This window comes from Physeter macrocephalus, chromosome 11, assembly GCF_002837175.3.
Source record: "Physeter macrocephalus isolate SW-GA chromosome 11, ASM283717v5, whole genome shotgun sequence".
Classification (NCBI taxonomy): domain Eukaryota; kingdom Metazoa; phylum Chordata; class Mammalia; order Artiodactyla; family Physeteridae; genus Physeter; species Physeter macrocephalus.
In genome coordinates this window covers 97,197,935-97,224,835 of record NC_041224.1, presented here as the reverse complement: position 1 = coordinate 97,224,835, position 26,901 = coordinate 97,197,935, and the positions used below count along the sequence as shown (strand labels likewise).

The 26,901-nt window shown below is 39.6% G+C and overlaps 1 protein-coding gene and 1 long non-coding RNA gene across 5 annotated transcripts in view; one reads left to right on the top strand and one right to left on the bottom strand.

Moving 5' to 3' along the window:
- Positions 1–14,406, top strand: part of LOC114487109 (uncharacterized) — a 24,563-nt gene extending 10,157 nt beyond the window's left edge. The window contains exons 3-7 of one of the 2 annotated variants that reach the window (XR_008618625.1): positions 401–448; positions 902–985; positions 2,872–3,164; positions 3,403–3,484; positions 14,135–14,406. This is a non-coding gene — a long non-coding RNA (uncharacterized lncRNA). Of the gene's footprint in view, positions 1–400; positions 449–901; positions 986–2,871; positions 3,485–14,134 lie in introns of both variants that reach the window. The other variant, XR_008618624.1, reaches the window with a different exon arrangement.
- The window catches only part of OIP5 (Opa interacting protein 5), a 14,749-nt gene continuing 1,982 nt past the window's right edge, over positions 14,135–26,901 (bottom strand). The window contains exons 3-5 of one of the 3 annotated variants that reach the window (XM_007111707.4): positions 22,769–22,891; positions 19,120–19,201; positions 14,135–15,053 (exon numbers count right to left, since the gene is read on the bottom strand). In XM_007111707.4, coding sequence (XP_007111769.1) covers positions 14,958–15,053; positions 19,120–19,201; positions 22,769–22,891 — 301 coding nt within the window. In that variant the 3' untranslated portion in view covers positions 14,135–14,957. Of the gene's footprint in view, positions 15,054–16,216; positions 16,654–19,119; positions 19,202–22,768; positions 22,892–26,901 lie in introns of those variants that run through there. The other 2 variants (XM_028495458.2, XM_055088310.1) reach the window with 2 other exon arrangements.

The window sequence follows — 26,901 nt, the reverse complement described above, 5'->3', positions numbered from 1 at the left end:
ATCCCACATGCCGCGGAGCGGCTGGGCCCGTGAGCCATGGCCGCTGAGCCTGCGCGTCCGGAGCCTGTGCTCCGCAACGGGAGAGGCCATAACAGAGGAGGCCCCGCATATCACAAAAAAAAAAAAAAAAAGAACTAGCTTGTATCTTCTTTCCCCCTCAACATTACTGCCAATTATCTGGCCATTAGAATTTAGCTACAGAACAGTCTAGTGGCTGGTGCAAGCTTTGAACTAGCCTGAGTAAGCTTATTTAATGAAACAGCTCTGTTCTCCATAGGGTTCTAAAGGCTTGTATGTGGATATTCTCAGTTTTTTCTCTCACTTCCTCTGCTGCTTTTATAACAAATGCAAATTCTGTAGTTCTTTACCTTCTGAATTAATTTACATTTTCCTTTTGTAGGTTTTGAATCAGAACTGTCTCCTCTTCAACCAGAAGAGGTTATTCAAGGTCAGTTTGGAGTTGAGAGGTATTTTTGAATCTCTGTGATGTACTAAAAATGGAGGGCTAGGAAGACTAGTTAGCCAGTCACCATTGGCCATTTTTGTAAGCTTAAGTAATTTATTTAAGCTTTTGATATGCACCTGTGATTTATTTATTTATTATCATACATACATAAAATTTATCATTTTAACTATATTTAAATGTATAATTCAGTGGCATTAAGTATATTCACATTGTTCTGCAGCCATTACCACTGTCTATTTCCAGAACTTATTCATCATCCCAAACAAACTCAGTACCCATTAAGCAGTAACTCTCCACTTCCCTGCTCCCCCCTCCCCCCAGTTCCTAGTTACCTCTATTCCACTTTCTTTCTCTGTGAATTTGCCTAGTCTAGTTACCTCATGTAAGAGGACATAACACAATATTTGTCCTTTTTTTGTCTGATTACTTTTGCAGATATTTGCAGTTTAACAAGTGTGATGTTTAACAGCAGTGAACTGCTAATGTTTTTACATGCTTGCATTTGGCGATCATGCTACAGTACGTATTGTTTTACCTGTGTTTATAGTTTACAAAATTTTTATTGTTCACTCTTGGTCTTAGGTAGTTGAAGATAATTCCGAGTAAGATGACACATACGGTTTTGAGTATTAAGTATTTAAGCATCAACTTTGGAGTACAATACTGGTTTTATTTATTTATTTATTTATGGCTGCGTTGGGTCTTCGTTGCTGCACGCTGGCTCTCTCTAGGTGTGGCGAACGGGGGCTACTCTTCGTTGTGGTGCACGGGCTTCTCACTGCAGTGGCTTCTCTTGTTGTGGAGCATGGGCTCTAAGCGTGCGGACTTCAGTAGCTGTGGTACATGGGCTCAGTAGTTGTGGCTCATGGGCTCTAGAGCACAGGCTCAGTAGTTGTGGTGCACGGGCTTAGTTGCTCCGCAGCACGTGGGATCTTCCCAGACGAGGGCTCGAACCCGTGTCCCCTGCATTGGCAGGTGGATTCTTAACCACTGCACCACCAGGGAAGTCCTACAATACTGCTTTTAAACACAAATGTTTAATTTTTAAATATTTATTTATTTTTGACTGTGTTGGGTCTTTGTTGTTGTGTGTGGGCTTTCTCTAGTTGTGGTGAGCAGGGGCTACTCTTTGTTGCAGTGCGTGGGCTTCTCATTGCGGTGGCTTCTTTTGTTGCGGAGCACAGGCTCTAGGGGCATGGGCTTCAGTAGTTGTGGCTCGTAGGCTTAGTTGCTCCGCGGCATGTGGCATCTTCCTGGACCAGGGCTTGAACCCATATTCTCTGCATTGGCAGGCAGATTCTTAACCACTGTGCCACCAGGGAAGTCCCAGCACAAATGTTTTGTATAGAATCATTTCATGGACTATATTACTCCATTTGCATAAGAGGAAATTAATGTGTATTTCATTTTATATAATGCAAGTTTTTATATAATTCTAGCTTTTTGTATCATACTTAACATAAGTTTCCTGGCTACTGCTTCTGCTTTTCTTTCTTTCTTTTTATTTATTTATTTGTTAGTTTGTTCTTATTTTTTACATATTTCTTTTTTTGGCCGCACGCTTATGCATGTGGGATCTTAGTTCCCTGACCAGGGATCGAACCCATGCCCCCTGCATTGAAAGGTGGAGTCTTAACCACTGGACCGCTGGGGAAGTCGTTGCTTCTGCTTTTCTTTCTTTTTTTTTTAATAAATTAATTTATTTTTTGTGTTTGGCTGTGTTGGGTCTTCGTTGCTGCGCGCAGGCTTTCTGTAGTTGCGGTGAGTGGGGGCTACTCTTTGTTGCAGTGCACGGGCTTCTCATTGCGGTGGCTTCTCTTGTGGAGCACGGGCTCTAGGTGCACAGGTTCAGTAGTTGTGGCTCGTGGGCTCTAGAGCTCAGGCTCAGTAGTTGTGGCGCACGGACTTAGTTGCTCCGCGGCATGTGGGGTCTTCCCAGACCAGGGCTTGAACCCGTGTTCCTTGCATTGGCAGGTGGATTCTTAACCACTGTGCCACCAGGGAAGCTCCCCTGCTTCTGCTTTTCCAGTGATAATACTGAATTTGGTGTGGTTGGACATTTTCTTTTCTTTTTTTTTTTTTTTTTTTTTTTGTGGTATGCGGGCCTCTCACTGTTGTGGCCTCTCCCGTTGCGGAGTGCAGGCTCAGCGGCCATGGCTCACGGGCCTAGCTGCTCCGCAGCATGTGGGATCTTCCCGGACCAGGGCACGAACCCGTGTCCCCTGCATCAGCAGGCGGACTCTCAACCACTGCGCCACCAGGGAAGCCCTGGACATTTTCTTTTAAACAATATGTAATCCAAAAATTTTTTTTCTGTGTGTTTTAAAATACTATTTTTAAAAAGTAAGCTCATATAGAAGTACCTATCTTAATCGTCCTGTTTTCAATTTATTTTGTATTTCCAGGTATTTCTATGTTGTCTCCTGGAGTGGGGTTGTCCTGCTTCTTTTATCGGGCCACCTTCCCTATTCTTGAAATGTGGATATCTCTTCTCTACACTTTACCTCCATGATTTGGACTGGAAAAGGCTGCTTTTCTTTTTGTTCCACCTCTCAGATTCAAAGAAGAGAAGCCCCTGGGATGCAGTCATCCTGCTAACTTCTCTAGGAAGAAAGAAGCAACTGACATGCATCTTCTGCTTCAATTTGCTTAATCACAAATAATTTTACAAGCTGAAGGCTGATATCATTTGAAACAGGTGCTTAGATGGCGATATTTGTGAATTCTATGCCTTTTGTTCCAGACAAGAAGATGAAATAGCAAGCATGCGTGACATCAGGGTGTTTTTTTTAACGTCTTCCAGTTTTAGCCACTGTTGTGATAAGCACAGTTGAGACTTGCAGCAGTAAATTCCAAATATGTGTTCTAATTTGAAGTGAAAGAGATGCTTAAAAAATTACATATATATCTAATACCTGGCTCATCCTTTGGCATAGATTTACTGGATAAGAACAAAGGTCCAATTTTGCAGTAAAACTTTTGATGTGATAAAGAAGCATAAAGACAAGATATCACAAGGTTAGTTGCATATGTGAGTACATCATCACAACTCTATAAATACACATTTTTACATGTGTAAGTCCACATTTTTGGATGATAAGAGGGATATTTCTCCTGGAGAAGGAAGCTGTGGTGGACTTCTTTCTCAGAAGTCTTTGGATATATGGTATTTTTTAATGTTTTTTCATTCTTCTAAGGAATAACCACATTGTGCAGATGCTAACCCTATGAATGCATGCTTGGGTTTAGTGAAAGGTTGGTAAAAGGAAACTAAACAGTTTTGAGTCCAGGGATGACACCCTCTTCACCACCCTAGGATGAGAAGCTACTGTATTAAAATTAGTTCATTCTTTTTCGTGCAGTCTTACTTATATAGCACTTGAGACTTGGTTTTACATGCTGCTAAGGCTGGAAGAAAAGTGGCAAAAGTGGTTTTTCTGTTCAGAAGATCTTGGGGTGGACCCTACAGTATGACCTGCCTTCACCTTTGGACATACAGGAGTGGAGAAAAAAATGAGGAAAGTTTCCATATTACTCCTTTCTCCTAAGAAAAAGAAGTGAAAATGCTTTATGCAGCTCCATCTGACTTTATGGCATTTCACATTCTATAGCTCTGTTTTTTGTAAAAGGATAAGTAACTTTTTTCCTTTGATCCAAGATGGGTTCTTGGGTATTTGATTTATTTTTCTAAGCAGTAGGTGTATGTTCGGCTGAAAAGGCTGGGACTGAGGTAACTTTCCCCAGTTGGAACTGTCTCATCAGAGAATGGGCCTCAGAAGAAATGTTCTCAGACTGTGGTTGGGTCAATGTAGATTTAGAAGAAATCCAGGGTCTGAAAAAACTCAAACAAGAAAAATAGTTCCAGTAAGAAATAATGAATTTCCTTTCTTTCTGTTAAAACTTACAACTATCCGATGAACAGACTACAGGGTAAAGCCGTCCTTGCTTCCAAATCAACAGAGGACCATTGTATGAATTGCCAGGTGTTTACATAAGAAGAATGAAACCTTTATAAGTTTTTGTGAGTAGAGAAAGAATTTAAAGCTGGTTAGATGAAATTAAGAACAGATCATCTTAGATCATCTCTGTGATACAGGGAATGTTTGCCCAGGGCCATGCATGTTGTGCTGCTGAAATCTTGGGGCAGATTTACCAGAATTTGAGAGTGATAGAAATAGCCAAAAATTGGAAATATTGAGCACTCTTAATGATTAGTTAAATTGGTCAACCAATTTGAATTGGCATATGGAAGCGTTTTAGTAAAATAATTACATAATATAGATAAAATATAATTTCCTTTAATTGGGGGCAATTATTGAGTGGTAAAGCATAGTAGAAGTAACTTGGATAAAGGTAACTTAAATTTTTCTCTAAGTAACTTCTCAGCCACTTTCTGATGTTTTCTATCAGTATTTTGGAGTTGATAAAGACAGAATGGAACCTACATACATGAGTCCCGTTGGTATGTTGGGAATATCATATCATGGAGAATTTGTATCTTCAGTTGTCTGTTACCCATCCTCCCCATGTTTTGGGGGGCAACTTTTTGGGTAGGATTGTTTGGCAGGGGATAGAGACCCTCTACTGTCAGCACCAGTGAAACCATCTCTGGCCCACTTGTTTGAATAATTGTGTGTGTATCAGACTCATCTTCTCCAGTTGCTTTACATATTATCATTTCAAAGCTAAGAGAACCACTGTTTAATGCTTTCAAGTTGTTTTTGCATCTTCCATGATTTTCACCAGATGGCATTTAACAAAATGGGTATATTCCAGTTGTATTTGCCCATTGTTTACTTAATACATCTACATTGTTTTTCCTGGTCTATTTTGGTCCACTTCATTATGGCAAAAGCTATAATTTTAGGCAGGACTATGCCTCAATCTGTAGCTGTGCCTACTTCCTTTCCTTTGCTCATCCATGTTAGCTGGCAGTTTTTCTTTTAAAAAGTTGAACAAAAATGGGATATGTGCAATAGAAATATATATATGTATATTTTAATACTTGTGGACAAATGTTACAAGTTGTTTAAGAACAACAAAATCACCAATGTCTTCCATTTTGAGATGTGTATAGTTTTGTAAGCATTAGTGCTTGGTAGCATATTGTAGTGCCATGTTAGGGGTTATTGCATGAGCCTAGTAATAATTTAAACTTCAGGATGAATTATTGATAATAACTAATAGTGTAAAAAGAGTGGAAAATCTAGACCTTTACTTTTCTCATAAATGTCTGAATCCATGATATTCTCCCTGGGGAAAAGAGATTAAGGCCAAAAAGACTCATTTATGAATAGAAATATGGGGTCACAAGGTGAGATACTGTCTTTGAGGATTTTTAAGTTTTCCATGAGGTAGGAAACCAGTTGCCTTTGTGTGTTATGAAACCTTATATCAAAATGAGGCCCCATTTAATGATTCTGCTTTGCTCTCTTTGAGGTGAGACTGTTCTTACACTGTTTTCACATTGTATGTCTTGTAGGTTTATTGTTTTCCCACTCTTTTTGCATCAGATTATTTTACATTTTGCATGTCTTACTGAGATGCTATGTTAATTGCTCAAGTGAGTGCTTTTCTAATCTGAAGACCATTTATGTTTCCTATCTGCAGTATGCTACATGTTAACAGAAGAACACTGGTCAGTAGTTGAGTGTCCTAGATTAATTTCTCTTGGGCCTTTCCTGTTTCCAGATTTGCTGAATTGTGTATTTATTGATGAAATTCCAGACCTTTTCATGAGAATTGGCAATGTAGCTAAATGGAGGCTACCTAGGTTGCCATGTATTAATATTAACTAACTCCCTGCTTGGTTATAGTAAATTGCCTCAGACAGCTTTCACTCTTTTCTTTTCCTTGTAGAAATAAAAGTTGTTTTGTTCTGAAAGCATAGCTTTCTGTAGAAAAGAAATTCCTACCTCTAAAAGCTTTCTTCAGAACTTGGAAATGGCAGTTTTCTGGGGTGATTTTTAAATCTCAGTATTAGGAGAGTCCAGGATTTATTGCCACAGATTCTATAGTTAGTATGATAGGAAATGTAAAACTTTTTTAATGTGTGTCTAATGTGCAGAAGCAGGCTTAAAGAAATTGACTCTTGGGCAGCAAATCTCGAGGGACCCAGGTTTAGATTCTTATAGTGTACTTAAAGTAGTTGTACTCTTGGTTCAAGTAGTTTAGTGCCTGGGAGAATCCACTTCTGAAAAGCATTTAAACATTTAAAAAAATACCTCTGAAAAGGTAATGAATGCAAAATAGCACAGTATATAGGAAAGAATATTTCCTATTGCAAAAAAAAAAGCCATAAAACAAACAGTTTTCAAGAGGTAGAATTTCAGTAGCAATAACAGTTTTGCATGTATACTAAGTTGCATTAGCAGGGTTGTACAGTAGAATACTACTTGAGTTTGAGGCTCTGTGATAACAGAATTCCATGAAAGGAAAAAGATGTTGTAGGTAAAGAGTATATAAAAGGTACTTAAGAAAAAAAAACTATGAATGTATATGAATATATCATTATGTGAGAAATAGCAACTTTTGTGTCAGTTAAAGGTTAAAGACCCTACTTGTTTGCTAGAGCAGAGGGTTAGAGCCATTTAAGCTTTTCTAATGCTTAACCTGGAAACGTACTCCTACTGAGTAACCCCACTGAAGCTCATCATGTGGGGATTTTGCTTATGATGTTTCTTTTAACAACAGGCATTTATAAAATGGCATACTTTTTGCTTTGTCACCTCATCTTTCTCCTTTAGTTTCCTGGATACATTTTTTAAAGAGAGAGAAAAGTTTGCTGTGTGTGTATGTTTAGAGTTTAAAAAAACAGACCAAGAACTTGGATAGCTAGCTTTTCCTCATGCCTGTTAGTGTAGGGGCGTTAGGATTTAAAGGTATAAAGCAAAAGGATTGAAGGGAATGGCCAAAGACAGTACACTGTCTAATGTAGATGTGCCAAGGCCTGTGGCCTGTGACTGCTTATTTTAACAAGAACCCAGCAAACTAGTTTCTTGATCTGAAGAATCACACAGCTCTCACATCAGGATGTAATAGTGGAACGAGGGTGACTTCTTACTCCCTTTTACCTCATGTTCATCTTGGCCATTTAGCACCTTGAAGATCCCTGAAAAGATTGTGTCTGTGTTCCCTTGTTTTCCCAGGGGAAAAAACTGAAAGATGAGTGGATCTAAGAAAATAGTGCCTCTTGAATATTAAATTCTTAAATGGCAACTCCAAAGGATAGAGAGAAGGCTATATTAAATTGATTATAGCTCCTCTTTAAATGTCCTATGTCTTCAGTTTTGTGTTAGAGACATTGGAATAACCAAGCAATATTCAAACATCTGCACGATCATGAGGACACCACTGTGTATTACAGTGATGTCAGTAACAGTTTAGTTACTTAGAACAATTAAAGATTACCCTTAATAGCAACATTCATAGTTTTAAATGCTCAAATGTGCTACAAGTTTTTGTAGTCTCAAAGTATGGTTGATACTTTTCAATGTTGTTTTGGTCTCATGTTTACTATTTGTGTACCTGTGATATGCAAAATATGAAGAGACCCTTGGCCTCCAGGAGTTTACATTCTCATGGTGCTGCTGGTGCAAGCAAATTGCTTCTAGTTTATTCAGAACATTGCTTGGCTGTTAATTATACCATGTTTGGAAGGATTCCTTGGCCAATAGTTTTCAAAAGCAGAGTGCTATGCTAAACTTCAGGGCATTGATTTTTGAGTTTACATTGTATTAGCTCTGCTGTTCATGAACTCCTTTTCCCCAGGGAGCTGTGCAGGTAATGCTCATTAATGTGAATCAAACTATTCTGCCTAAGAGCATCTTCATCATCTCTATACCACCTATGCTCTTCTATGCCATCACTGTCAGTAAATGGCCAAGAAAACTCACTGCTCCAGAGGACATCTCTCAGTACTCTATTTTCCCAAATTTTTACATCATTCTCTACCCAAAAGGACCAGAATTTGCAATTAATCCTTTTATAACTGAATAGTGGTCCTAATTTTAACCTTTTTGTGTGTGACTTTTGTACCTCTGTTCTGAAGCAGCATTGTGATAGATGTGGAGCACCTGCCTGCATTTCTAAGCAATCACTTTATTAACCCACATTTTCAGTTGAAACTTTGCATGTATCCTTGTAATTTCCCCTACTTCCTCTGAGTCAAGGGGTTTACTCTGCATGTTTATTAAAAGTGGGTCTGGATGGAAGTGCAAGCAATAGTGGCAGGCCCATAACTCTTAAAGTATAATATTCTAATGCATGGTTGAAAATGTCCAATGTTATGTGGCTACTAGTAATTAGATATATGCATTTAATAATGAAGCAATAGACTTAAACCACTAGCTTGAATTTATTGTTTGGATTATTAGTTTTCATTTTCTAAGATTATCTTACTTCCATTGAAAATGGAAGCTAGAAGATAAACAGGGGCAACCATAAGACATTCAAACTGTCAGGAATAGAGCATAACAGTGCTCACCCTCTAACCTCTTGCCTGGTTCCATTAGTCCCCAAGCATGTTTAAAAATAAAAGGCACAAACTAAGCATGTTCAAATAAATAAAGAAGCTGCTATGGCTATAATAATCAGAAAGGTGCAGAGTTTCAGAAAGAGTATGGAATACCAGTGTGGAAGATGTAGAGTAACTAGGGATGTGGTTTGTCTGATAGTTTACGTGGCTTAAGTTTGGATCTCTTAAGACTAGAATCTTGGAAGTGAATAGAGGCAACATGGACATATTTCAGATGTTCCAAGATTTTCAGGTAACTAGGTGACTCTTTGGATGGCACTGGTATTACCCAGCCATAAAAGATCCTTCCAGCAAAGGAGCCCATTCCATTTTATGGAAATAGTCCTTAAAATATAGACACATCTATGGTTTGGTTTTTCTGTTGTTACTGTATTTAAGTTTTTAAAGAAATTTTTTTATAGCCGGAGTTTTATCCTTGATGTTTTGGTTAGACTTCATAATTTGTTGCCTAAAGCTTTTTTTTTTTTTGGCGGTACGCGGGCCTCTCACTGTTGTGGCCTCTCCCGTTGCGGGGCACAGGCTCAGCAGCCGTGGCTCACAGGCCCAGCCGCTCCGCAGCATGTGGGATCTTCCCGGACCGGGGCACGAACCCGCGTCCCCTGCATTGGCAGGCGGACTCCCAACCACTGCGCCACCAGGGAAGCCCTGCCTAAAGCTTTTGATGCCAGGTAGACGGGAGCAAGTTTTCCCGTTTTGTAAAAAAGAAAAACCTTGCTGTTTATTTTCTTACTTGATGCAGAAAATAGATCAGTTCATTGTAATAGCTTAAAATTTTTTGAGATGATTCCTGACTCTGAAATAACTCATGTAAGTACATGTGATCATGAAAAATAATGTACAAATGTGTGATTCATTATATCTGAAAGAGACCTAAGTAGAAGAGAATTCAAGATTAGACTGGATGATTTTCACTAAGCCCCTTCCAGGTTTCATGTTCTATGATTGAAAAATAATTTTTCCAAAATTATTTAAACCTCATTTTAATCTTCGCTGTGGGATTTCACTCTGAATACCTTTAGGAATGTTTAAGTGGAATGGTAACTTTCCAGTAGTTCCTAATGAATAACTTATAGTCCTTTTACCCAGTTCAGGAAGTGAAATGTCATATCCCATATGTAAAGTTTCTGTTTGGTACTTATCAATGTCTGCCAAACAATGAAACCAGTAAAGATTTAAGGACAGAGTTTCTCTAATCTCTGTTCCTATTATTTCCACTAGGCCATATTAAAATGTTAATGTTATAAACCCAGACATCACAGATTTCTCCAGGAACCCATACTCATAAACCTTTAAAGTCAAGAGTAGATACCTTAAGGTGAGAATTTTCAAAAGATTTTGTCTCCCTTGGTGATGGTATGCCATGCCATAGATTAAAATATAATTTTCTCCCAGGGATAAATATTCTGGCAATACATTATCATCAGTCTGTAAGCAACAGTAATAGTCTTGGCGCTTACCTTAAAACCACCTATTACTCGTAATTTAAAAGATTCATGTTAGAATAACCTTTGCATAGAATTTTAATTCAGTAGCTTCTGTTTTTACTTGCTGTTCAGATCTTCATTGCCTCATTGGTATATAAGATAATGTTAAAAGAATTTCATTGAATGTTTGAAGTTTTACAAAAGGCAGCTTGCTTTCTAATCTATGCATCTTTGGAATATTAGAAGAAATATTCTTTGCTGTAAAAAGGAACTGCTGTAAAAGTTGGAAACTCTGCACCTGTGTACATATATATTTTGGCAATAAAGCAGCATGGGCTGAGAATGCACTGAAATTTCACTGTGTTGTTACTTGGAATGGGTAATTCTAATAATGCAGTAAATTATGGAGATGGAAGAAGAAGGAGCCTATCCACAGACCTGTGCTTAGGTAGGCGCCAGATGTCAAATAAAGAAGACAAAGGACCTGGGTTTCTTGATGCCAAGTTGTGGCAGTTTCTGTTGTAGTTCAAGGGAAAAACAGGCAACCATATGAATAAAGAGGCACCTTATTTAAACTACGCCCTTATGCCATCCCCCATTTTACCTTTAGGGCCAACCTTATGCTAGGTCTAGGAGCAGATGTTTAGTTTCTGGTAAGGATATAATGATACAATTATTGCCAATAATTAAGAAGCTTTTATATTTAATTTTAAAAAGTTAACTAAAGACGTTTCAACACTAATTAAGAGCTCCTGTTAGATTCAGGGGAAAGGAGTTTTTTCAGTTTTAAGAAAGCTATTACAAACTTCCTTGGGATTGGCTATTGTCAAATGAACAAAAAAGCTATGTGGTTTTTGTGATGTGACAACTAATGTAATAGTTCCTTCCTTTGATTTATGAGACTATTCATTTAACACACACTGATACACTCTACTCCCAGGTACTGTACTAGATGCTGGAGTTATAAAAATTGAGATGGTTTCTGCCGTTAATTAAGGAGCTCAAAAGTGTACAACTTGGGGACTTTCAATATGCAGTTTTTTCTCATAAATACATGGAATTTTGAAAGCACTTTTATTCAGCATATATACAACGCTAAATGATAACTAGCCTTAGAATCTGTTAATATCAGCCAGTCATTATTGATGGTGTAGACTTCCAGAGGAGCTTTTATACCACTAAGGCCTTGTTTAAAAAAGTCAACCATTAGAGTATTAGTACAATTGGTACAACATTTATGGAAGGCATAATATCAGAATTGTAAATGCACATACCCTTTGACTCTGTTCCACTTTAGGAATCACTCCTACAGAAATACCAGGACAGATATGCAAAGACATGACAAGGATCCAATAAAACAGTGGTTAAATTCTGATGTATTCATGATTGAATCATATATGCAGGTGTTAAGTAATTTGTGAGGCCTGGTATAGAAAGCTGTCTGTGACATGTATTATTTGAGAAGCAGGTTGCAGAATAATGTGAAAAATTTAATTGCCTTTTATGTCTATGTGTCTGTCCACACACATAAAGGTTATAATAGCTACTAGCATTTATTAAGCACTTAATATTAAGCATTACTCTTAATTACATTAGATGTATTCATTAACTCATTTAATCCTCACTAGAGCCCTAGTTAGTTTTTAATCCCTAATTTACAAGAAGAGTTTAATTCTTCAAGTTCATGGCTAATAAGTAACCAAGCCACAATCTGAATCTAAATCATTTGGCTCCCAGCATGCTACATTGTGCCTCTCAGAAATGTAAGGGGAAGTGTACTTTTACCCTTTCCTTTGTTACACATCTATATCAATTTTTTTCTAGAGTAAACATGTAATTTGTATTTGAGAGAAAAAAAATATTTAAAACCAGCCAGCTTAATTTGATGTCAAGTTCAAGCATTTAATCTTCTATTGAAAGTCTACCAAAACAGCAAATCCAGAGGTTAAGGAAAATAGCTACGTAAGAACAGCTTTTTTTTTTTAATGGAAATGCATTTATTTATTTATTTATTTATTTTACTTTACTTTTTGGTTGTGTTGGGTCTTCGTTTCTGTGCGAGGGCTTTCTCTAGTTGTGGCAAGCGGGGGCCACTCTTCATCACAGTGCGCAGGCCTCTCACCATCGCGGCCTCTCGTTGCGGAGCACAAGCTCCAGACGCGCAGGCTCAGTAGTTGTGGCTCACGGGCCTAGTTGCTCCGTGGCATGTGGGATCTTCCCAGACCAGGGCTCGAACCCATGTCCCCTGCATTAGCAGGCAGATTCTCAACCACTGCGCCACCAAAGAAGCCCCAGAACAGCTTTTTAAAGAAAGGAAATACATTGAGGCAGACATACCCATACACAATAAGAATCCCAGGATGATTCAGTGTAGTAGTATTATTAGGTCTCATTCTTTAGGAGTAGAAAGAGCTTTTCTGGTACTGGTTGTTGCCAGAGGCTTCGCCCTTAACCAAATTTTGCAACTCAAAAGCATAACATAAAGCGAGCCAGAATTTTCTCTTTCAAATAGTTTTAAAGGAAAATATCCTATATGCAGTCTAAAATGGAAAGAATCTGCTATTAAATCTGCTAGCGGGCTTCCCTGGTGGCGCAGTGGTTAAGAATCCGCCTGCCAATGCAGGGGACACGGGTTCGAGCCGTGGTCCGGGAAGATCCCACATGCCGCGGAGCAACTAAGCCCGTGTGCCACAACTAATGAGCCTGTGCTCTAGAGCCCGCGAGCCACAACTACTGAGCCCGTGGGCTACTGAGCCCATGTGCTGCAACTACTGAAGCCCGTGCACCTGGAGCCCATGCCCCGCAACAAGAGAAGCCCGCACACCGCAACAAAGAGTAGTCCCCACTTGCTGCAACTAGAGAAAACCTGTGCATAGCGACAAAGACCCAATGCAGCCAAAAATAAATAAAATAAATTTTATTAAAAAAAAAAATCTGCTAGCCACTGGGGACTCCCCTGGTGGTCCAGTGGTTAAGACTGTGCTTCCAATACAGGGGGTGTGGGTTCAATCCCTGGTCAGGGAACTACGATCCCACATGCTGCGCAGTGCAGCAAAAAAAAAAAAATCTAGCCACATCAAAACCACATTAACTTCTCTGTGCACCACCACTTGGCTATCATCTCTTGATTGTGCTAGCGCCAGCCCCTCCTTAGTGGTCTGCTTGCCGCCCTCCCACCCATTCTCCGTAGGACAACCCTAATGAGGTTCTGAAAACAAAAATTTGATCCTGTCTAGGCCTCCTTTAAAATTCTTCAAGGTTGTTGGGATAGAAACAAACATCCTTCGGAAGGCCGATAAGGCCTTGCATCCGCTGGTTTCTGGATACCATTGTAACTCCTACAGGTCTTTTTAAGGGCCTTTGTATAGACTGTTCTTTTCATCAGCTTATTAAACGCTTACTCATCTTTCAAACCACTGCTGAAACATTACTTCCACAGAGAGGCCTTACCTGACCCCCAAACCAGGTCAGTTACTTGCTATATGTGCTTATATCTCTATGTCCCTTTTCTTCAGAACCCTTAATACAGTTGTAATTTTAAATGTCTTCATGTGGTTATTTGAGTGTCCCATCTCTTGACTAGATTATAAACTGAGGATACAGAGTAGCTGTTTTTGCTTATCTTTCATCCCCAGCAGCTAGCATAATACTTTTTTTTTTTTTTTTTTTTTTTTGTACGCGGGCCTCTCACTGTTGTGGCCTCTCCAGTTGCAGAGCACAGGCTCCGGACGCGCAGGCTCAGCGGCCATGGCTCATGGGCCCAGCCCCTCTGCGGCATGTGGGATCTTCCTGGACCGGGGCACGAACCTGTGTCCCCTGCATCGGCTGGCGGACTCTGAACCACTGCGCCACCAGGGAAGCCCTAGTATAATACTTTATAAATATTTATTAAATGAATAATATGATGAGCTACTGAGCCACAGTGCTACGTAAAGCAAAATAAAAGCAAGCAGCATTTCGGTAAATGTTTGATGTTTTTATCATTCCTTTCATTATTATCCTGTTAAGCTCAGTTTACAACAGAAAAAGGAAAGATATATATATATTATGCAGTTAACTTACTGAACATAACCTACAGAAAATGTATGTACCCGTATTTCACATAAGAAAAAAATGATTTCTCAGTATTCATGACAGTTGCTCCATGTAGGAATAATAGTCAACATAAGTACAATGCTATTTTCAGGCCAAACATGCATCTTTAGATCAGAGCACTCATGGGACATTGCCTCTTAATCCCTAAATTTGCAGTCAAAATGTTTTCTGAAATAAATATTATGAAATTGATAAGAAGTTAAAATAAATTCTTAAGACAAATAGCTATGAAACCTGGACAGAAGTCTCCTTAGTTTCTCATCTTCCAGAAACAGCTTCACAAATCAATCACTTGGAAAATCAGTCTAGATGTAAACAATAAACCATGTTTCCCATCCGTCCTTGAAACTGATCTTTCTTGAGAATTGATCAAACAGCACCTGTTGTTGAAGACAGCAATAAGGCCTGAACATGATACTCAAGCTTTGATTCTGGATCAGTTTGTTGGCTTGGACTGATCAGGAGTCACTTCCTTCAGAATCTTCGTGAGTGAATTTAAGCGAGTATGTATTAACATTATCTTCTCTTTCAGCTGGGAAGAGAAATACATAGATTATCAGGGAATCTTAAATTTAACTCTCAATCTGCAGATTCTAGAAGCCACTTCAGACTGAAGCTAGTGATTGGGAGCTGGCAATACTGCAACACATTTCCAAAGGACATCTGTTCTATTTCTGAAAGAACTTTATACAACAAACCTAGAGCACAATAAGGTGACAGATACAAAGTTTCATGTGGAAAAAGACCAGCCACTGCTGAGCATCACTGCTTCTAGTCTCCACCCTTCCTAGCCCTTATCACCAGTTTGGTGATAACTCCAAAACCTGGGGAGGAAGACAAGAATAAAGGGGGATAAGAAAGCTTGTGGAAACAGAAGCATTAATGTCTTTCCCTTTTTTTTCCAGTAGCAAGAATTTTTTTTTTCTAATTCTTTGTTCACAGTAACAAATGTCTGTCTTTAATATTCTGCTAATCACCTTCAAGAGTAGCTCTGGTTGTCAGATTTAGAACAGATGTTTGTGGTAGCTAATTTTCAATAGTTTTTTCAGCTTAGAATAGCTATACCTAGAACCAAACTTAGTGGTGTTACTCAGAATACAACCTGTACTCAGACTCACAAAGTTATCATGGATAAGGCTTCTGTTGAAGTTAAAAAAAAAAAAAAAATTTCTGCCATAATTTGCATACCACAAAATCTACTTTTTATGATCCAAGATACAAGAATACACAAAATTCATCAGGAAATTTTGCTTAAACAGGTCACTCTAGAGCCCATTAATCTTATTTGGGTGCTCTTGGACACAATAAATCATTTTTGTTAAAGATTTTTCTTCAGTCTTTAGTGTTCAACATTTTTACTGTGTGCTGGGGTATAGTTCTCTCTGCATTTATCCTACCTGTGTTTGTTGAGCTTATAGACATGTAGATTGTCTTTTATCAGATTTGGGAAGTTTTCAACCATTATTTCCTTGAACATTTTTTCTACTTTCTCTTTCCTCTCCCTTTTGTACTCTCATTACCAAAGCATATTTAGGTGTGCTTGATGGTGTCCAACAGGTCTCTTAGACTCAGTTAATTTTTCTTCTTTCTTTTTTTTTTTCCTTTCTTCTTCAGATTGCAAATCTCATCAATCTGTCTCCAAGTTCGCTGATTCTTTGCCCAATTCAGATCTGCTGTTGAGCCTCTCTGGTGAATTTTTCATTTCAGTTGTTGATTGTACTTTTGTTTTTGTTTTTTTTTGAATTTTATTTTTTTATACAGCAGGTCTTATTAATCATCAGTTTTATACACATCAGTGTATACATGTCAATCCCAATCTCCCAATTCATCACACCACCACCACCCGCCACCCCTTGGTGTCCATACGTTTGTTCTCTTGTTGATTGTATTTCAACTCCAGGGTTTCCATTTAGGTGTTGTTTGTTTTTTAAGCCCTTTTTAAAAAATTTATTATTTTTAAAAAATCTTTGGCTGCTTTGGGTCCTCGTTGCTGTGCACGCAGGCTTTCTCTAGCTGCGGTGAGTGGGGGCTACTCTTTGTTGCAGTGCGCAGGCTTCTCACTGCGGTGGCTTCTCTTGTTGTGGAGCATGGGCTCTAGGCACGTGGGCTTCAGTAGTCGTGGCTCACGGGCTCTAGAGCAAAGGATCAATAGTTGTGGCACACAGGCTTAGTTGCTCCACAGCATGTGGAGCATGCTCGAGCAGGGCTCGAACCCATGTCCCCTGCATTGGCAGGCAGATTCTTAACCACTGCACCAATAGGGAAGCCCCTTTTGCACATACTTTTAATTGCTGCTTTGAAGGCTGTGTCTGCTAAGTCCCAACATCTGGGCCTTTTCAAACAGTTTCTGATGCCTGTATTTTATCCTGTGTATGGGTCATACTTTTCTTTGCATGTCTCCTAATTTTTATTGAAAAACAGACATTTTAGATAACATATTAAAGCAACTTGGGATATTAAACATCCCCCTACCTCCACCCCATGTCCTGGCTTTTAGTGGTTATTTTTTGCTTATCTGTTTAGTAGTTGGCTTGACTATTTCATTAATGTCTATTTCCCCCACAGTGTGCAGCCTCTGATGTCACTCCTCTGAGGACACAGCCTTGGGCATGTGCAGTCACCCTGGGATGACAGTGGATTTAGCAGGGCCTTCTTTGACTCTCTTTCCCTGAGCTCTGTGTAAACTGGAGGCCTTTGTTGATATCACACCCAGCTATTAGCCTTCACTAATTTCTGGCTGACTGCTCTATTTTGACAGTGCCCTGGGACATAAATTGCTCCACAGTCTAATCAAATTAAAATCAGACCCATTTATACGGGGGTAGTCTTTAAGGCCAGTCTTCTTTTGTTCCAACCCCAGGAGGGCTTTTACTTTAGCTGTCTGTTTCCCTGATTTTCTCTTAAAAATTTCTAACTTGTCCATGGTTTAGCCTGTTGTTCACATGGACTATCAGCTTCCTCTTAATTGCTCACCACCAAAATCTCCATTGTTTTGGGTAGAATCCTTAGATTTGAATATCCTCACACCCTGTTCCAAATAAAGTTAGTTCCCTCGGGAAAGCTTCAGAGCTCTTTTTTTACAATCTACCTCTTAATATGGGCTCCCAAGCTGGGGTGGGGTAGTGTCTCTCAGAGTAACACCCCTGCTTTACCAGCAGGGTGCTGGGCAGAGGCAGTAGCTTCTCGTCTTTTCTGCTTGCATCTGTCAGCATGAAGCCTCTGCCCTACAAGCAAGCTGGGACAAAAGTGACTGGGTTCCTAGTACTCTTAGTCTATTGTGCCGGTGGTAGAACTTGCACACTACAAATGGCTGTTCTTGCCTAGAATAGAGCTTCTGATGAGAAATGCTGGTAGCCTGCCCCTCCTGGGAAGATACCACAGCCCTAAACTGAGAGCTAGGGGAAAAGGATCCCTGTGCTCTTGGCTGCATTTGCCCAGACGGGGCCTCCCTCCCTCTGAGCTGGAGGGGCAAGGGAGGGAGGGAGTAGATTGTGGCTCAAATGCCACAGGTTTTCACTGCTCTTACCAAGGTTTAGTAGATTTTCTTCAATAAATATCTCTTCATTTGCTTTAAGCCTTGAGGAAAATTTCCACAGACTTAAGATGGCTGTTTTCTTTATAATTTTCTTCGGTTATGGCTGTTTTGTTGGGGAGGGGTCCATGCAGCTCCTCGGGCCACCATTCTAGACGTTATCTCCCATACGAATTATTTCTAACCACAGTATTTACTGACCCTGCTCATCAACTTAGTTGCTCAGAGCAAGGGTAGGCGAACTATGGACTGCAGGATAGCCTGCTGTCCATTTGTTTTAATAATGTTTTATTATTACAAAGCTATATCCATGTGTTTATATACCGTCTATGGCTGCTTTTGCACTACAATAGCAGAGATGAATGGTCTAGCTTAAGACATTTGTCGTCTAGTCCTTTACAGAAAAAGTTTGCTAATTCCTGGCTTAGAACATGGTTTCATGAGCTTAGTTAATTATGCAAAAAAAGAAAAAAAAAATCACTGTTCCCCTGTCCTAAAAGTTACTTAAACTTTGAAAAGTAAATGCCCTGGTTACTAAATGTGTAATTACCGAGGAATAAACTATTAACAGTGCTAAAAACAAAACCAACAGTAAATTCTAAGGTTGTTCTTCCGACGGTAGTAAAGTTATAGCCAAATTTCCACTCCGAATGAGCCAGCAAGCTACCGAAACAAAGTTGCTTTCTTCAACTGGAAACCATGAAACACTAGTAAAGCCCATTTAAGTAAGAATTCTTAATGATGGTTTCCGCGCTCTTTTTTCTCCAAGCTGTCTAAGCATGAGGTGCTTGCAAAGAGGAAAGACCTATGAAGGATGATGGTGTCCATACCCAGCAGAGAGGAGGAATAGGAATGTGGAGCTCAGCAGCTCTCCACCTCCTCCTGAACCAGACTTGACAATATGGCTTTACTATTTTGCTTTGTGTCACAAATTCAATAAGGAATGCCAAACCAGGTATAAAGAATTACTGGCGTAGTCACCATTTCACTGCCCCTAAATTCATGGGTACAGATTATTAGGAATTGTCTATATTAAAGGAAACACACATCCATCATGAAGTTTTACCTCTGCAACCTTTTCTGGTAGAGATACGTTGTGAATATCCATCTCAGATGCGTTTACTATGGCTTTTGTTTTTAAGAGGTAGCTAAATAGAAAATATAGAAAGAAAATATTAGTACCATACCACAGTTATAATTATCAAGGAACCAAACTTACAATATCTCTCAAGCAAAGATTGCCTTCTTGCTGATTTCCATTTCAAGATTCATAATGTATTTTGTAGGAAAAATATTCTCAATAAGTCATCAGAGGGACTTCCCTGGTGGCACAGTGGTTAAGAATCCGCCTGCCAATGCAGGGGACACGGGTTCGATCCCTGGTCTGAGAAGATCCCACATGCCTCACAGCAGCTAAGCCCGTGCACCACAACTACTGAGCCTGCACTCTAGAGCCTGCGAGCCACAACTACTGAGCCCACGTGCCACAACTACTGGAGCCCGTGCTCCACAACAAAGAGAAGCCATTGCAATGAGAAGCCCCCGCTGGCCGCAACTAGAGAAAGCCCACGCGCAGCAACGAAGACCCAACGCAGCCAAAAATAATGCAAAAAAATATATAATTTTTTACATATTAAATAATAATAAGTCATCAGAGAGACCTGTGCCTCATCTCACCCCTAGCCAGCCCAGAATACATGATTTAAAATTATCCTACGAAAAACTAAAGACAAAAAACCAGGGTCATATGAACAATTGTGATAAGTATAAGCCTCATAACTCTACCAGTAGATGGTGTAGCACAGTTAGAAGAAAAGTAACCACAATTGTGACAAATACTGTTGGTTGCCTACCCCAGAGCCATTCCTCAAGTTTTTGTTGCTAACAGAACCCAGATTTTGTTTAGGGCAGCAGTGTGTCCAGTCCTAAAAGATGAATCATAACTGTTCTGGGCCAACTGTGGCAATCTTATTCCCTCCTGTCACATATTTGCTTTCCCAGCTTAAGGCAACCATGTGACATAGTTCTGCAAATGATAAGGAAATTTTTGCTGATAAAAGGAGACCATTCCCTGTGTTCCCACACTTACCATATCCTTTTCCTTCCAGTTTTGGATGCTACTATTTATGGATGTAATGCTTATACTTGCAGCATCCAAGAGGAAAAGGCCAAGAGAACCAGAGATGCTGACCCAGAGCCCTGTCATAGCTGAGCGGCTAGAACAATCCTGGAGTGGCCAACTGCCCCACCCTGTACTTGTTAAAGCCACTCTTTGGTTTTCTGTAACTAGCAACCAAATTCATTCTGATACACACAGACATAGATTTATCATATTCCCAGACTCATGCTACCTATACTTTCCCTTTTTTAAAAAAAATTTAATTTTATTTATTGACTGAGTTGGGTCTTCGTTGCTGCGTGCGGAGCTTTCTCTAGTTGTGGCGAGCAGGGACTACTCTTCATTGTGGTGCACGGGCTTCTCATTACGGTGGCTTCTCTTGTTGCTGAGCACAGGCTCTAGGTGCACGGGCTTAGTTGCTCTGCGGCATGTGGGATCTTCTCGGACCGGGGCTCAAACCTATGTCGCCCGCGTTGGCAGGTGGATTCTTAACCACTGTGCCACCAGGGAAGTTCCCTAATTTCTACTTAATCAGAAAGAATATACTGACCTTTGAGTCCAGCTCCTCATTTTGATTAAGAAATTACTTAAAAATCTCATAAAGCTTTTCAAATTTATATTAAAAATTTTTGTTACTAAAAGCTTATTTCCCTAAGCAAAAACTCAATTACAGGTTGGCTGGAATAATTACTTAAAACTGTTTCTAAAAAAGATTCGAGGTTACGAATAGCACACATTTAGAGATACTTTTCCCTGTGTCTTTAAACTTAATTCTAAATAGAAATTATTTAAGAATGAACTAGAAATTGAAAGTAAAATATCAATCCATCTAAAGTACATGTATCCTGTTGAAAATCAGCATTGAGGGACTTCCCTGGTGGTCCCTGGTTAAGACTCCACACTCCCAATGCAGGGGGCCCAGGGTTCGATCCCTGGTCAGGGAACTAAATCCCGCACGCCGCAACTAAAGATCCTGCACGCCACAACCATCCATGCGTGTGCTGTAACTAAGACCAAGTTTAGCCAAATAAATAAATAAATAAATGTTTAAAAAAAAAAAGAAAAGAAAATCGGCATTGAAGAACAAATAGTGTACCTAATGTGCACTGAACAACCTCATGGTAAAGGATGGGCTTTATTTTTAAGGTTGTTTGTTTTTGCGGAGTCTTAACCACTGGACCACCAGGGAAGTCCCCTATTTATAAGTTTTTAAAAAAAAATATTTATGTGGCTGTGTCGGGTCTTGGTTGTGACACGCGAGCTCTTTGTTGCAGCACACAGGCTTCTCTCTAGTTGTGGCGCTTGGACTCCAGAGTGCATGGTCTCAGTAGTTGCAGCACGCAGGCTTATTTGCCCCGTGGCATGTGGGATCTTAGTTCCCTGACCAGGGATCGAACCTGCATCCCCTGCACTGGAAGGTGGATTCTTAACCACTGGACCACCAGGGAAGTCCACCCTATTTATAAGTTTTATTGCTCTTGTCATCCATAGCTCAGCTAGAAACACCCATCTAAGCGCATTAAATGAGGAAAAGGAAACTTTGTTTTATGAATGGAAATTAAGTTTTGGAGTTAAGACATGGACTCAATTCTCAGCTCCTCCACATCTCCAAGCCCCAATTTTCTTACATTAAGAACTCAGTAAGGGGGCTTCCCTGGTGGCGCAGTGGTTGAGAATCCGCCTGCCGATGCAGGGGACACGGGTTCGTGCCACAACAGTGAGAGGCCCGCGTACCACAAAAAAAAAAAAAAAAAAAAAGAACTCAGTGAGGTAAGCATAGTACAATACCTGACACAAACTAGGTCATCAATGGCTGTTTTTGTTTCTAATAACCAAGAAAAGACTTTGATGGATGTTTCAGTTTGTTGCAATAACGGAAAAGCTTAAGTAAAAAGTAGAATTTATATTTAGAAAGATAAGAAATATCCAAAGTAATTCATGAGAAGGAACAACCAGTAGGGAACTTTTTCTGACTTTATGAGGCCACATGGTCATTATTTTTTACTTTTCTTTGTGTATCTGCTTCCTTCTTCTTTTTCTGTAGACAAAATTTCTCTGCATTTACATGCATGACATAGAAAATATCTACCCTAAACCTAGACCTTTCACTTCCCAACTTCAGCACCAGTTCCATCTACAGATGACCAATGTCTCTGGGTCTTTATTTCGAATTCTTAGGGTAAAAAGCCTGACTGGCTTAGCTTAGGTCAGGTCTATTCCTGATCCCATCACCTGGGAGTATCACACAGGATAACAAACATGGCCACAAAGTCCCACACTTTGGGAGGGAGACAGGGGCTAGGCACAAACCCCAAAAGTGTCTACTACAGCATTATTTTGCAAAAACTTACCTTCCAAAAGTTCTTGGAATGAAAGAATATCCCCTCAGTTATTCCATGGTATGATTATTAACACATGGTATGATTATGAGACATCTAAAATGATCATAATGTTATAAGACTATGTTTTGGTCCCACTGCCATCTTTTTTGTAAGAAACAGTACCTGGCTTTAGCATCTTCTCTGGTACAAACATTATGCCTTTTCTGGAAGATGTTTTAAAATTTATTTGATAAAGAATATCTAAGTCTACTTACCACACCATTTTGTCAGTGGAAAGGCAGAAGTGACCTCTCAAGGCAGCCAGGGCAGCATGAGTAGAATACAGATGGAAACCAATGGGAATCTCACAGGAACTACAGAATAAAAGGTTGTAAGTGCTGGGAGGAAAAAACAGGATATGGGTTAAGAAAGAAAATCAGAGAACAAATACAAAATAACTCATGTTATGGACTCATTCCTAAAAAATAGGCTATAATAGGGATGAGACTGAGGAAATGTCACATTCAAGAAAGGTTAACTCAGAGATTATAGATACCCTTGTGGATTCTGGCCACAAAAGCAATCATATGATATATAACTGTCATTTCACTGAAGTAATTTATATCTGAAAGCAGAAAAAGAGCTAACAAATCAGATTAACATTTAAACAGGGACCTCCCTGGTGGCGCAGTGGTTAAGAATCCACCTGCCAATGCAGGGGACACGGGTTCGAACTCTGGTCCGGGAAGATCCCACATGCCGCGGAGCAACTAAGCCCGTGCACCACAACTAATGAGCCTGCGCTCTAGAGCCCGTAAGCCACAACTACTGAGCTCGCGTGCTGCAACTACTGAAGCCCACGTGCCTAGAGCCCGTGCTCCGCAACAAAGAGAAGCTACCTCACTAAGAAGCCCGTGCATAGCAATGAAGGGCAGCCTCTGCTCGCCACAACTAGAGAAAGCCCGCGGGCCGCAACAAAGACCCAACGCAGCCATAAATAAATAAATTTATTTAAAAAAACCCAAACATTTAAACATATAAAACTACACATGACCATATAAATTAGCTACCATTAAGCCATTTCCAGTTAAAGTAAAACAATCAAATCGATTAGGGCTTATTAAGCAATTTATTAATAGAACTCAAATCAGGTTTTGTTTTGTTTTTGCAGATATAACAAAAAATAAAAAATTACCCAGATAAAATGCAAAAGAAAGAAAATAAATCGTATTGTCCTAGCAAGCTATTTTATTTTCCTTTATCCTTTGAAAGATTACTGGATGAGGAATCAGGAAACATGGATTTTAGTTCTAGTTACACCATGTGGGTAAGTCACTTACCTTATTTGCTGGTATATAAGACAAATCCAAATATTACAAAAAATATTTAAGAAAAAATTAACTTTCATCATTCATGTACTGAAAGCAATTTAGAGTGGTTTAGTAAGGGAAAAAAATTATCTGTATAAACATAATATACTATATGCAGTAAATGAGTACTAATAAAGTATAATAATTGCATGGCTAAAAATAGATTCATGTCAATGGACACTAAAGACCAAGCAACAAAATATAAATTTACTGGTAAATGAAGTCCCACACCACACATGCAGTACTGTATTTTTGTGACTACGTTACCAAAAAGCAAGCCATGAAATAAAGTTGCATTTTTATTAATTCCTAAGTAGGAATTAATTATATCAGACAAACCACAGTACCTATAGACAAATGTCTGTGGAAACTAATAAATGGCACAGAGCTGGGACTTGCCTGGTGGCAGTGGTTAAGAACCTGCCTGCCAATGCAGGGGACATGGGTTTGTTCCCTGGTCCGGGAAGATCCCACATGCCGTGGAGCAACTAAGCCCGTGCGCCACAACTACTGAGCCTGCACTCTACAGCCCGCAAGCTACAACTACTGAGCCCGCATGCCACAACTACTGAAGCCCGCACGCCTAGAGCCCGTGCTCCGCAACAAAGAGAAGCCACCGCAATGAGAAGCCTCCGCGCCGCAACAAAGAGTAGCCCCCGCTCGTCGCAACTAGAGAAAGCCCGCGCACAGCAACCAAGACCCAACGCAGACAATAAATAAATAATTTTAAAAGTGTCTTTAAAAAAATAAATGGCACAGAGATCCCACAATTATGCTTAGCGTGTAACATATAACAAATATTTCATTGAATATTAGTCTGCTAATGGCCCAGGAATGAAGGTTTGCATCACACCAGGTAAAGAACTATGATCATCTGAGTGCCTGCTGAAGGCAAAAGGAATACAGACTGGGTAGTGGAAGAGGGTAGTTATAAATACCAGCTATGACCGTGTGACCAGTTACAGGAATGTAATTGTCATGAATATCTCCTCATTTTGTTACGAATAGGTTTACATGTATATGCGTGTTTATGTTTTCTTCCCTTTCTTTTCCCTTATGTAACATAAGATGTACTGACTTTTTATTATAGTATTTAAGTGTTAATTTTACATCATAGTATTTAAGCTATGAGATATCAAGGAGAAAAGTAAGTATCACTTAAGGACCTTATCTCCTTTTCTGGAGGAGGGTTTAGTGCGTTTTTAGTTGTATGCAAGATAGCTGTAACATGTTAGGAAGAATTACGACCTTGTTATTGTCTTTATTTGGAGATTAAGTATGGGTTTAGGAGATGCATGTGGATACCAAGTTAACACATAATGATTAAATTCTAGGGATTAAATGACTGCATAAGGAGATAGACATATTTAGAATTTGGGACATTCTATATGACAGCTGGCCTGACCTCTTCAAAGGGTCAATGTCATGAGGGGGAATTGTCCTAGATGAGACAAGACTTAAGAGCCATAATAAATTTATTGTGTGAAACTTACTGGATCCTGGTTTCAAAGAAACAGGTATAAATTTTTTTTAGGACAGTTATAGAAATTTGAATATGAAGTGAGTTTTAGGTGGTATGAGGGAATTACTGCTATTTTTGTTACATATAATATTGGTATTGTTAATTGGAGAAGTATCCCTACTCTTTGGAGATACATGTTAAATATTTAGGGATTAAGTGTCATGATGTTTTTAATTTACTAAGAAATGATCCAGTTATGAGGCAAAAAAAGGCAAAATATTAATAATGGTTAAAACTAGGTAGATGGTATATGGGCGTTTATTGTATTCTTTTCTTTCCTGCGTGTATGAAATTAGAATTAAAATTACATTGAAACAGACAAACAAAAAACAGGAGAAAGCTGCTGCCGGATCCATATAGCTGCCCTACACAGCCTGTAGACCCAAAGTGGGTGATAGACCATAGAATATAGAGCCTAATGGCCACGGCAAAAACTCATACCTGCTGAAACTGGCGCTTCAGCAACTGCCACTGGCAAAGGAAGACGGGCTTCTGCCTCCCTTCCACGAATCATGGGTATGTGATTGGCCAGATGAATCTAGAACCCTGCTGCCCAGGGGCATCCTACCATGCAGGTAATGGAGCTTAAGCCTCAGAGCCCCTCGAGATTAAGTATGGGTTTAGGAGATGCATGTGGATGCCAGGTTAACACGTAATGATTAAATTTATGTGTCAGCTTGACTGAGCCAAAGGGTGCTCAGTTATTTGGTCAAATGTTATTCTGAATGTGTTTATGAGTATGTTTTGAATGAGAGTAATATTTGAATCAGTAGACTTGAGTAAAGCAGTTTGCCCTCCTTATTGTGGGTGACCCTCATCTAATCAGTGGAAGACCTGAATAGAACAAAAAGGCTGACTCTCTCATGAAAAAGGGGAACTCCTCTTGCCTGACTGCCTTGAGTTGCAACACTGATCTTTTTTTCCTGCAACACTGATCTTTTTTTCCTGCCTTTGAACTTGAACTGAAACGTTCAGCTCTTCCTGGGTCTGGAGCCTGTTGGCTTTTGTACTGGAACTTACACCTTTGGCTCATAGAACTCAGGCCTGTGGACTTGGACTAGAACTAAACCTCTGGCTCTCCTGTGTCTCCAGCTTATCAACCTTGTCTCTTGGGACTTCTCATCCTCCATAATCGAGGGAGCCAATTCCTGACAATAAATCTCTTCCTGCTGAGTCCCACGGCTCTCCTTATTCCAAACACATGGAACTTTCTGTCCAGTGTTTTATAAACCATTTAGATCTGTACTGTCTATTAAGAATGCAAGCCACATAAGTAATTTTACATCTTCTATTAATTTAGCTTCAAAAAAGAAGTAAAAGAAACAGGTAAAATTAGTTTTAATATATTTTATGCTACCCAATATTCAAAAACTACGCGTAATCAAGGGAATTCCCTGAGGGTCCAGTGGTTAAGACTCAGCACTTTCACTGCCCTGGGCCTGGGTTCCATCCCTGGTCTGGGAACTAAGATTCCCACAAGCCGTGCGGCGTGGCCAAAAACCAAAAAAAAAAAAAA